Source organism: Dermacentor silvarum, chromosome 1, assembly GCF_013339745.2.
Source record: "Dermacentor silvarum isolate Dsil-2018 chromosome 1, BIME_Dsil_1.4, whole genome shotgun sequence".
In the NCBI taxonomy this organism is placed as follows: domain Eukaryota; kingdom Metazoa; phylum Arthropoda; class Arachnida; order Ixodida; family Ixodidae; genus Dermacentor; species Dermacentor silvarum.
The window spans coordinates 10,934,168-10,946,976 of NC_051154.1; the positions used below are offsets into that span (position 1 = coordinate 10,934,168).

The window sequence follows — 12,809 nt, forward strand, 5'->3', positions numbered from 1 at the left end:
TTCTCTGGACTCCTCCTCGTCGCGTCGGCCTCTCCGAAAAGCTTTTATCGCGTTACACTGGACCTTACAAGGTTTTACGGTAACTTAGTGACGTGAACTATGGAAGCACCCCACTGAACAGTTCTTCACCATCTACCCTGCCATCTCGTGACGTCGTGCACATATCCTGACTGAAGCCTTACTTTTCCGTCGCCTCCTCGTGTAATTAGTCTGCGCCGAGTCGGCGCTCAGCCCGCCGGGGCGGTTAGATGTTACGGGCCGCCTCCTTGCATTAAGGAAGAAGACGACGACCACCGGGAAATGCTGCGCGTGTTCAGCCATCTTGGCCATCTCTGCCAATAATCCCTGTACATAAATACTGTCCCTTTTTTTATCTATTTGACGACCCGTCACAATATTGAACATTAAACGGCACAGATCTGTCCGAGAATTTGGCTATAACACTCGGCGAGCTGCACAACTCTACTGTGCGGTGCCTAGGCACCCTCTTACGAAAAATTATTCTGGTCTGCCCAACCATGCTCGCTCACACAGCCAATCAGAGTTCCTCATCAGCTCCCTTTCCTACACATTAGTGGCTTGTGGAGGTTCACATCATTGTTTGTGTTGTTTTCCCATATGTTGCCTTTGTATTTGCGTGATGGCTAGCGCAAAGTGGCAGAATCTGAAGTTGGAAATTAAGTGAAAATTGAAATGTTGGCCTCGGAACAGCGAAGTGCATTGCTTGCTTCTGCCAAAATGCATGCGAAATGAGTGCGCCAGTGATTCAAATCCGCATCAGCCAAGAGGAGCACTCCCTATGTGCCACATGGCTGCAATAACAAATAGCAGCACTAGTTGTCCCATTTTGTGCTCACTTCTCTTGCTTTTATTTCTGCATGGAGAAATACGACACTGCAGCTATCTGAAGTTCCAATCTGTCATGTTTATGGTGATACTAAGATGGCATCACTGCATCAACGGAAAGCCAGTGCTATCAGCAATGTGAAAGCACTTCCCGTAGCCCAATTTGATAGCGAACACTAAGAAAGTGCAATTTTCTCATATTCTGCTGCGTATTTCTTCGTAATATTTCACCATCAGATAAAGGACGGTCTTAGGATAGCAAAAATAAAAATTAATTAGAAAACTAAAATTTTGACCAAGTCAGCCACTTTATGGCTGCATCCCCTTGTTTTTGGGCGATACGAATCATTTGCGCGGTCCTGAGAGATCCTATCATGGAGATTATACTGTGCACTCACACAGTGTGGCCAAACCGGATGTGTACGCCAGTTTCTGGTGATGACTGGCCATGCACATTCCTGTTAACATATCTGAGCTCTGTACATCAGATGAGGTGCACCACACAGCTGCTTGTATCTGCCTTTCCAATGAGGTGCACAGGTGCGGATCGAGGGGGTATGTCCGGATGTCCTGACCCCTCTCTCAATTTTTTGTCAAGACAACCCCACTTCTTTCTTGTGCCCTTCCATGTACAAACAAAGGTACAGTTACGCCCATAAATTTGGAGACCATGCGAGCTCGTGGCCATGTGCATGCGCGTCCATCCTATCTCGCTGGCCTGCTCGCTCGCTTGCGCAAGCGCGCCCTTCACTGGAATTTGCAGCTGCTGCCGCCAACAGTGTTGCTCGTGAAGCAGCGGCGTGGCATCTTCAACCCCCTTGGTCTGATCTCGGCGCTGTTTTTGAACTACAGAAGCGCCTGCTTTCTCCGTTTCTGCCACGGCTCTCTTGCCGATACCACGGTGTAAGATATATACTCTTTAGGTGAGGACACTCGCGAGAGGCGATCGACCAGATAAAGCAGCCACGGCACGCATTCATGGCCGCAGATACCCATTGGCGGGACGACGCAGCTTCACGACAGAAAATGTTTTATTGGTTTTACCTCCCGTTGGTATGGAAACGGCATTCCGCGGGAAATCCGAAATGATTGAGTGATGCGCGAAAGTAGGTCACCGTGGCGAGGGCATCATCATGACGGGGCAGATGAGCAGATACGGCGACGTGACGCCGCGTGTACATGCCGTTCCCTGGTTGGTTGTGTTATGCGTGCATTCCTTGTCCGGGCAAGCTCCCGCCTGCATTCTAACTGAAGCTGCGTCGTCCCGCCAATAGGTATTCGCTGCCATCGATGCGCGCCATGACTACTTTATCTGGTCGATCGCCCCTCATGAGTGTCCTCACCTAAAGAGTATACATCTTACACCGTGGTATCCGCCAGACAGCCGTGTCAGAAGCGGGGAAAGCAGGTGCTTCCGTTGCTGAAAAACAGTGCCTAGATCGGACGAGATGCCGAGATGCCGCACCGCTGCCGAGATGCCGCGAACAACACTACTGTTAGCGGCAGCCACAAATTCCGGTGAAGGGCGCGCTCACAGGTGCGCAGCGAGCAGGCCACCGAGATAGGATGGACGTGCATGCGCACTGTGACATTCTCGAAAGCAGGCACTGAGCTATTGTTAGGTGCAGTTTACAGAATTGTGATATCATTTTTTATTGCTGAGTTATGATTTACAAATTTGATAGTTCAGTTATTGAAATTTTGCAAATATTAACCATTTTTCTTTAAAATATCAACAGAATAAATAAGAAATCTGCTAGCTACAGTCACTAGAAATTAACTTGGCTTTTAAATGCAACAAACCTCATCAAATTAGGTGCAGTAGTTGCCGAGAAAAACAATTCCTCCATTCCCATGCATTTAGACAGGAGAGAGATAGATCGATTGACAGAGAAAAGGAAAGCCTACTGATCGCACCATAACTGTCCAGTGCACGGCTGACACCTAAACATCACTCAGCAGTGTGAGAAAGGAGGCCCCAAGCTAAAGCTTCCTTTTTAACTTTGGTTTTGCAATAATGGTTGAGATTTCGTTTAAACAGACAAAGTACCAAACCCCAAGTTGTGCAAAATTTGTAATAAAACTGCCACACTAATCAAACAATACAATTTCCCGTACATTGTACAATGTGGGTACACTTTGAGGAGACAAAAAAGGACAATAGTTAAAAATATTCAGATCCCGCAGTGAACAAAATATATACATACTGTAAAGCAACAGCAATAGGCACCAGCATGTGCTTTAAACAAAACATTAGTTAGTGCTGTAATGTCAGAGTACCCCTAGAAACAGGAATCGCTGAGTACTCACAAAGCATGCGGTCCTGGAGATCACGGGAAGGAGCTACCATGACTGGGCTCTTTGAGTGGCAGTTGAGCAGACCAGGGTCAGCTCCATGTGCCAGTAGCAGTGAGCACACCTCAGCTCGACTCTTGGAGGCTGCTTCGTGCAGTGGTGTGAACTGCCACAGATCCATGGCATTCACATTGGCCCCATGCTGCATTAAATTTCCATTCATTTGTTTCTCGAAACACGGCAACAAGTACTTCTGCAGCATTTCATTAAAAAAAATCTGCTTTACAGAATAGACCCTTTATTGCGCAAGTAGTCAGAGTCGCGGATATCCCCACTATAAACAGTACTGCACTACAGTTAAACCTGGATATAACGAAATTGACAAATTCCCGAAAAACTTCGTTATAAAGAGGATTTCGTTATATGCAGGTTTGGCACGAAAATTCGAAAAAGAAACGCTTACCGTATTTACTCGATTCTAACGTGCCCTCGATTGTAACACGCACCCGTTTTCCGTTTTCGTCGAAGCACTCATCCTTGGAATGTCACACCAGGTACGGGATGCGTGGACACGTGTCGTTTCGCACAAGCGCGAGGCATCGGAAACGAAGAGCTAGTCGTCACGATTGCGTCGTAGCGTTGTATAGTGTTACAGCAGAACCCCGCTGTTACGTTCCCGGGTGCTGCGTTTTCCAGGCTGTTATGTCGTTTTCGACCGGTCCCGGCACAGCTCCCATAGAACCCAATACATTGGTAACCCCGCTGTTGCGTCGCAACTGTGGGACCGTTCCCGTATCATACGTTGCGAACTGCCACCCCACACCGGCCCAAGCGGCCATTTAGACTTTTCATGTCGCTTGGCTTGGTGGCTTGACGATGGCATTGGCCACCCAAAGTGCCAGGGGAGACAACCTATGACGTATTTTCGGTTTCCGCCAGCAAAAGTATGGCCCTTGAGATCCGTATTTGCCATCTAAAGAGGGTTCTACGACACGTTGTGGCCCTAAAATTGGTTAGCCAATACCGAGGCGGACGCCGCCTCGGTATTGGCCTAATGGCATCACGTGGGCCGTCGCGCCACCGGGTGCTGGCTGCGTTTGTTTGCGATTGCGCTCCATCGCCATTTTCGCCTGAGAAGCGTCTACCGACTGGTGAGGAGCACGATAGCGGCAAACACAGTCGGCGATCGACAAAATCTGATCAGCGGCGAAACGCGTCGGCTTTCATACATGAGTCATCGAAGGTTCGACAGTAATCCCTGGTGCCTGCATGTCTTCCAGAAAGTACTAAACAATTCGCGACCCTCAATCAGATTACACAAGCGTCGGTGACAACAGACAACGGATAGACGCATCGATAATGTTAGAGAAACTTCCGATACATGCAGGTGCGTCCTGCGCCGAGCGATAACGTTTAACATTTGTTAGCCGGTGAAAAGCAGTCAACGATGAAATATAAACAAGTGCACGTGTCCCAAGCAGTGTAGGCGGCGCCACGGTTGAGAAAGGAGCACGAAAGAGAGGAGAAACGAGGAGAAGGGAAGGCGCAGGAGGAGAGTGTCGCTACTTTTTATATAGAGGGGCTTTAGCTTCGGTGGCTCCCCTCACCCTCTCTCTCAGCTCCCTCGCAGCTCCACCCCTTCGACTGTCTCCGTGCGCGCCCGCCGCCAGTACAGCCGGTCGGCGCAGATTACCCCACTCCTTGAAGTTTCGTTTTCTGCCGTTATCGGGAAGCGAGCGTTTGCCGGCGTGGGTGCCGGCGCCGCCGGTCCAGCCGGCCTGGTGCCAGCTTAACCCGCTCCCTGAAGTTTCGTTGTCGTTATCGGGAAGTGAGCGTTTGCTGGCGTGGGCAGTTTCATTGGCCGGACTGGGCCTCCGCTGCTGCATTAAGGGGTCTCTCCTAAGCTTTTGCTCTATGGCGGTGTCGGAGCAATGCCGGTCGAAGCAATGCCGGTCGGAGGTGCCGCTGCGTTATTTGGCGCGCTGCTGAGAGCATTGTCGGTCCGCGGTATGTTCGAATTAACCGTCGCAAATGCTTTTGCGTTAGAATTACCGAGCGTTTACGCTTATTGAAATATACATAACTTTGACGGGACCACAACATCAGTTCGAATAAACCGGCAGTTCGAATTAAGCGTGTTTGAATTAACGAGATTCGACTGTAAAAGGTATGCGTATACAGAGAGTTCTATGGTGGGGTAAACGGGAGTAAGAAAAAGCCGCACTATATCCGGTTCTGTACAATAAGCGGTTACGTTATAAGTGGTCTAAGCTTCAAGCCCACATGTAATTAAGGTTGTCAACTATTTAAAATTTAGTGCGACAGTACTGGCTCAACCCAGTTGGTACTGTCATTAGTTGGTCATTATTTGCATACGTCTTTCCGCGTGAAAAGCTTGAGCGGCAAGAAAGTTGTGGACGCGACCACAGGGGAGCGCGGTATGCAGGAAACACTGCTGCGCCATCTCTCACATTGGTAAAGAATTTGAAGAGGCCGCGGGGAGCGCGGCAACTCAAGAGTAACACGATTCCTTTAGTGCAATAAAGGTGGGGAGAGAGTGAGTGCGCGGTAATGCGATCAAGCACATGCTAGAGGGGAAGGAGACGTGTTCCCATCTGCCCTCCCTTTCGAATGCGAGAACCTCCTCCTCTACCCTGGCCACGGCTGCACATGGCTGTCCATGCGGCTTGGCAAGCAAATGTTTAGTACAATTTATACCGCCTATATAACTACGAATTTACTTCGTGCGGTTGTCCCTTTGCTGTCGCCATCAATGCTTTGCTTTTTTGGGCGAAACTGCTATTTTATTTTTCTCAACGAAGACGTTTTTTAATTTGTGGGCCCTTCTGATGATAACTGTATGCACTAAGCACGGTCATCCACGGCGTCCAAGATTTACACCACCGCACGACGCAACACACGCAAATCGCAGATGGCAAGAGCCCCACCAATAAATTGCTCTCGGCTCAACCTGCACCACACGTGCGGCACTTAAAATTATGCCATTATAGCCTGATCTTCTTGCGATTTGTTTATAAGTGCTCACTGACAAGGTACTATCTACCAGGAATGTTCTGGGAATTTGTGAAATTATTTTAACTGCTGAAACTTAAAAACCCTGAATGAATGAAATTCACAATGTAACGAAGTGTTTCACTGCAAGTACGACTTCATTATGTCAAAGTTTGACTGTATTTTGTATGCCGCAGTGTGCCACTTTTCTCAGACATGATTCACACGTCCAATACTGCAAACATGGTGGCAGTGAACTGGTTGCTGCAACATCATGACCAATGTCCTTCGTCTTGGGCTTCTGCAGTGAACACAACAGCCGTCATGATCTAACAACATTGTAATCGAATTTGTAGCGTTCTTTATTAAAGATTTGCAAGCATCACTATCATCATGTAAAGCTTTTGTGCAAACTTGTGCATGTTCATATGCCCAAGCATTCTAAATTAAACTGCAGTTTGGGGTTTTAAGCACCAAAGCCACTATCCGATTATGATACATGCCAAAGTGGAAGACTTGGGATTCATTTTGACTACCTGGGGTTCTTTAACGTGCACTCAGTGCACGGCACACAGCAATTTTCCATTTCACCCCCATCGAAATGCAGAGGCAGGGCTGGGAATTGAACCCGCGACCCCGTGCTAGCAGTGCAAGGCCATAGCTACTGGGCCACCACAACAGGTTAGCCATTTGTACAAGCTTCGTGCGCGCAAATGTATCACAAGCACTCTCAGTCCGTGAGCTGAATAGCAATGCAGTTTACAGCAGGGCACGAGTCTCAATGCTGACGTTGCCATTTGTGGGGCATGTTGTATAAACGCACGTCCGCATAGCCAAGCTATCGGTACAATTCAGACAGCCATGACAAGCAACAGCATTTTTCAACTGCAGCGCGAATGGTAAGCTGAACCTGTCAAGCAGCAACAACTGTGATTTGCTTGCTCATCACATTACAGCAATTTTTTCGCGTGCAGTGAACACTTTGTTTGGTCTGCTAGTCATCATCAGCCTAAACTAATACAGTAGACTCTGGCTAATTCGACTTCGTTTAATACAATCCCGACCGACAGTCCCGGCCAGCACCCATACAGTTCTATGGGTCCAAATTTTCATAATTCTGGTTCTAAAATTGGTCTCCGCTGGATAATTCGAACCTTACCAGTCAACACGTATGCACCTGATCCCTATGATGACCCCAATAGCGACCTCATTAGTGGCAGCATCAGTCTCGAAGCAGCTTAGGGGACAGTGGATACATTGAGCACCGTCATCCCCCACCCCCTGTCAAAAACGCCTATCTTCAACCTGCCCTAAAAAGATTTTTCAAGCAATAACCGTAGCTCACAATGTGCGATTACGGTATGTACTTAATTCTTATGCGCAATTTTTTTTTTTAATTCAGTCGTAAATTGCTCGCGCGATGCCATCAGTTACGAAGTCAAAACCACCTTCGCGGCATTTGTATGCTTTACCGCATGACACAAATGTACGGCGGCGAACCTAACTTTCACATATTTTTAAAACCGTTTTAAAACTTTAAAATAACTTTAAAATTACTAGGCACAGTCTGGCGCAACTGGCATTGCAATCACATCACTAGAACTGGTAGGGGAAAAGCAGAACGTACCTTTATCAACATCTCAGTCACTTCAAAATGACCGTAGGAACACGCATTATGCAAGGGCACCAAGCCACTGAAAAGGATAGTGAGCAATGCACAAAGTTAGTTAACAAATAGCAATATTCAATACTTAACTCTTTCCCTACCATGGAGAAAATAGGTGTTTTTTGTATGTTACGGTAGATGTCTTTTTCTGAAGGAACTACTGCACTCAATTTTTAGTGTAATACATAAACAGAAAGCAAAATGAATGCACTTTTCACTCATAAAAATTTTATTAACGAGATGTATGTCATAAAAAAGATATACATTGTTGAAATCAAGATTGTGCAATAAAATTGAACAAAGTTTGTAAAGACACGCTTCTATCTACTAAGCAAAAAATGTTACGAAAATTGAGATATACAAAATGTATTGCAGTCTATTAGGCACAATCTCCAAAAAAATCAAAATTTTTCATTGAACAGGTATTTCACTACAAAAACTTTACAAGCACTACATTTGGGCATGCGGGCTTCGGCCGCCGATGTTTCGGGCTGGTTTGCGTTGTCGTCGTTTTCAGACTCAAAGTCCAACGAAAAGTCAGCGTCCTCTGACGCGCTGCTATTAGATGTATCGATAAGATCAGCCGCAGAGGCAGCGGAATCGCGATATCTGCGATCTCCCGAAGCGTGCGTGCCATTTCCGGAGCCAGACATTTTTGCCCGTTCTGCTTTGACGATCGCTAAACTTCGGAGCGTGTTTAAAAATCACCACTTGAGAGGAAGAAAGCGAACTGCTTAGAAAACAAAAATATAGTTTCTCCTCTTTCACGTCCGATGGTGTAGTGTGCCCGTGAGCGGTGTGAAAGGTCTCGAAAGCGGCATTTCAAACCATCAATAGCAGGCAGCCATTTTTTCGTTCTCCTTCGACGATCGCGAAACTTGGAAGCGCGTTTAAAAATTACCTAGAAAACTAAAATATAGTTCGCCTCCTTTACGTCTGATAGCGCAGTACGTCCGTCAGCGCCGCGGAAGGTCTCCAAGCAGCGTTTCAAACCATCGATAGAGAGCTAACCATGCCCAATGGGTGCGGTAAGGAAAGAGTTAAATAGCTCTGAGTGAATACCGTATTTACTCAATTGTAACGTGAATATTTTTTCAGGATTTTTGCTACCTGAAGTCAATCCTTGCGTTACAATTGAATACCGAAATTCAGGTTGTCTAAAAAGTGCAATGATGCACCCAATTCTAATCAAGAAGTGAAATGTGCGAGTGAAAGCACGCGAGGGACGCGCACTTCCACAGAGAACGAATGCACGGCGGAGAGCAAACGTGACGTCTCCATCGTACGAAAGGCCATGGGGGAATGGGAAGGAGGGAGGGAGGGAGGGAGGGAGGGAGGGAGGGGAGGCAACGTTTAGCGGCACCAAATGCATATCTTGCGACCAGGCGCAAGGGAACTGGCGACTCAATCTCGCACATGAAAGGAGGAAATCAGGAAGGCAGCGCAAGAGAGAGCGCAAATGTTGCTTGCTTCTACTCTGCGTACTTGTACTTTGCGCGGCTGCGGGCTGTCGCGCGCACCGTATCTTGAAAGCGATTTCCACACGGCTTTGACCTTTGTATGCGCTGTGCGTTCGCCGCTCAATTTCCATTGAAGCAATAGACCTCACGAACCTTCGCTCGCTGCTGTTGCCGCACTTGCTCATGCCAGCGTTTTGACAGTGGTTGTGTGCGGTCATTGAGTGTGATCTATGCATGTTTGCTTGTGCGTGCCGACACCATGCTTGTTAATTCAGCTAGTAAGCGAATGTGTCCAAGTTAATGCAGCCAATAAAACTACTATCCTTACTCCTTATAGCTCTCTACTAATTTGCTATTGCACTTGGTGCTTCGCCATTCGGGCGAAACTGACTTTTTCATGCATCTGGTAGTCTCGATTTACTTTAGCAGTTTTCTTCTTCATTTTTAAAAATTTTTTGCTGGACGCAACAAAAAGTTACCCACCCCTCATGTCACTTTCGCGGTTTTATTTTTTCTTGATGGACGCAATGAAAGGTCACCCCTCGCATTACAATCGCGGCCGCGTTACAATCGAGCAAATACGGTAACCTTTGCAGAAATACAAATGGTGGAATTTACCGTAGTTAAATGCTAGGTGAAACAGCAAATATATATACAGTAAAACCTCGATAATTCGAAGGTCGCCGGACGACGAAAATTCTTCAAATTAAGCGGATTTTCGAATTAACCGGAATAAATAAAAAATAGAAAACAAGTAAGAACTTGCCGCAAAAACAAATCACTTTTATTTTCTATGTCCAAGAATGATTACTCGAAGTAATCACTGATGCGGGATTACTTGGCGCGGTAGTTCGCCGCCCCAAGTGCCTCCAGCTAGTTCGCAACACATAGCATATAAATATCACCTGCACTGCACTCAACAAAGTTGCAGACAATGTTAACGGAATCGATAACTGCCGCTAAAGCGGGCGTGCGGGTGCTTGACTCCAAAAATTTCAACTTGCTGGATATTTTGGATTTCAAAAATGCACCGTGAGGGCTCCCATTGAGTTCATGCATTTTCGCAACCGACTTTTTGGACGAATTGAAACCCCAAAGTTCGATTTTCCGGACTAAATCGCTCATTCCGAGACACGCTACCCAATCTTGGAGGCCGCCATGTTAGATTTTGCACTGGCTTGGATTCCAGTGGCTCGCTCTATAGCCTCCAAGATTGGGAGGCACCCGCTATCCTGGAAGACTGCACTTTTTCTTTTTTCTTTCTACCATATTTACTCGATTCTAATGCGCCCTCAATTGTAACACGCACCCGTTTTCCGTGACGACAGAAAAAAAAAGTTCTTTACAGTACCATGCACCTCAAATACAACTTTCTCTCATTTGGAAAAACAGATTTCCTCCCGATGCACTGAAGTTGCGATGAATAAGAGAAGTCGCAGTTTCGCCCTAAAGGCACAGCCTCGAATGCGATAGCAAATTAGTAGACCGCTATACGAAGTAAGGATAGCAGTTTAATCGGCCGTATAACATTGAAAACATTCCCTTACTAAATAAATTAACAAGCACGGTGTCACGCGCGCACTAGCAAACATGAACACATCTCGCTCGTTGACCGCAGAAACGAACTGTCAAAGCGCTGGAGTGACGAAGCACGGTGAGCGAATTGACCTTCGTGCTAGCATGCCTCTCGCGTCAGCGCGACTTATAAGCGGCGAAAACACGGCGCGCGGCGGACTTTTCCCGTCGCAGATTGCTGTCAAGATAGGGCCAAGGCGATCATATCGCCGAAGTGGATCGTCGCAGATTACGTCCTGCTTCGGTCCACTGAAACCATTCCGCATTGCTTTGCTGGCGAAAATGCTCTCCTGTTTGCGCCAGTCCCGCACGCAAGTTTCGGATTCTCCAAATGCCCGTGATGCGGCCTGATTTCCGTCCATCTCCGTACACATGAGGCTCTATTCTCGACACGCATGGCGGCTGCACGGTCGCCATTATCCGCCATGTTGACTCTCTCATTGGCTGTCGAAAGGTCACGTGTTTTGAAATGTGTGCCGGGAAACGGAAGTTTTGCAAAATGCAATTTTGCGTTTTCATCAGAATGACGAAACGTGATGACGTGAAGCTGCAAATTTTATCGGCTAATACTTTTTTGTGGTCCTTGGCACATACATTGCGACTTTAGCGCTTTAGACGGTAGCGTGCAGAAACCCGTGCAATGCATCTGCAATTTCGCGAATATGTGGTGACGTTCCAAGATAGCCGGCATGTCAGCTTGTTGATTGGTTGAAGGAATATCCCGTAAAGAGCGTCACAGGAAGAGCCGTTTCGTAAACGTCAATTTGACGTTGCGTGACGCTGCGCTGGGTCGCCATTGCAGAGATTTTCCGCCATAATTTGTGGTGCGACGAGCCGCGCTAATTATGGTAATGAGTGGCCATATGCAATCTCGCGCGTACATCGAAGCACCTTGCATCGAGGTACTAGTCCCGCGAGCGCGAATAAGTCGTGTAATACACCTTCAACTGGTAGTTTACGGAAATAAAGTGAACAGCACAGCTAAGCAATGGCAGTCGAGAGGCATGCGTAGTGAGCACGCGCTGGCACTCATGCATGCGGTCTAACCTTAAGTTTCGCGTGGTTCGAGGCTAGTTGAGTGTTCAAAACTAGTCGAAATTAGCGAGACACACAATCTACGACACCAATAAGCAGGGTGGCCAAAGTTTAACTCCTACGCAGGCGGCCGCAGTCGAGCGTGAGCGGAGGATAGTTGGCCTCTTCCGGAAGTACGTAATTCTTATTGAAATTCAAAAGCAGATTTTCGCTTTCTTCAGCCTGTCTATTAAACTGCGTCAATAAATATACACAGTAACAGTAGGAAAAAGTGCACTGATCCAAACACCCTTCTTGATTGATGTCAGCTATTGGCCAATAGCAGGCGCATATGGGGATCTGCAAATCACAGGGAGAGGCTTTCATCCTGCAGTGGACATAAATAGAGGCTGATGATGATGATGATGGGGATCTGTTATATTATGAAATAAAGCAGCCCAAAAAGAGTGAGTAGCAGGCTTCTGTTGAAAAGAGAGCATCTGAGAAAAAGGTGACTTCGCACTCTGCTTTGTGGGGATCGAGGTGCCTTCCCTCGCCTCATCCTCCAGCTCAAACATTGTGCTTAGATCGATCTCCGGGAACCGCCGCCACAATAGCAACATGGCGGGCACGGCTAGCGCACCGGAGCTAATTTTCCACGCAAACTGTGCTTCTCCCTTCTGGGGTCGAGTCACCGCTCGAGCAAACGTCACCAGGACACACCCTGATTGGCCTCCCGAGTGGTGGCCCCCAGGCGCCCTCTCCTCCCGAGCTCTCTTCCGTTGAGCGCTTCTTCGCCGCGGCAGATGCTCACAGGCTCGCAACAAGTTGGTTACATGGGACATTTGCTACTGCGACTTCTCATTCTACCCGGTTAGCCCTAGGGCTGCGGGCGCGCAAGCTCGATCAGTCTTGTGGTGAGCCTTTTTTGCCCGTAAGCA

The 12,809-nt window shown here is 47.5% G+C and overlaps 1 protein-coding gene across 1 annotated transcript in view; it reads right to left on the reverse strand.

Moving 5' to 3' along the window:
- LOC119455818 (poly [ADP-ribose] polymerase tankyrase-1) overlaps positions 1 to 12,809 on the reverse strand; it is a 198,564-nt gene that overhangs the window by 165,784 nt on the left and 19,971 nt on the right. The window contains exons 5-6 of the mRNA XM_049660947.1: positions 7,781 to 7,847; positions 3,111 to 3,343 (exon numbers count right to left, since the gene is read on the reverse strand). Of these exons, the coding sequence (XP_049516904.1) occupies positions 3,111 to 3,343; positions 7,781 to 7,847 (300 nt within the window). The remainder of the gene's footprint in view (positions 1 to 3,110; positions 3,344 to 7,780; positions 7,848 to 12,809) is intronic.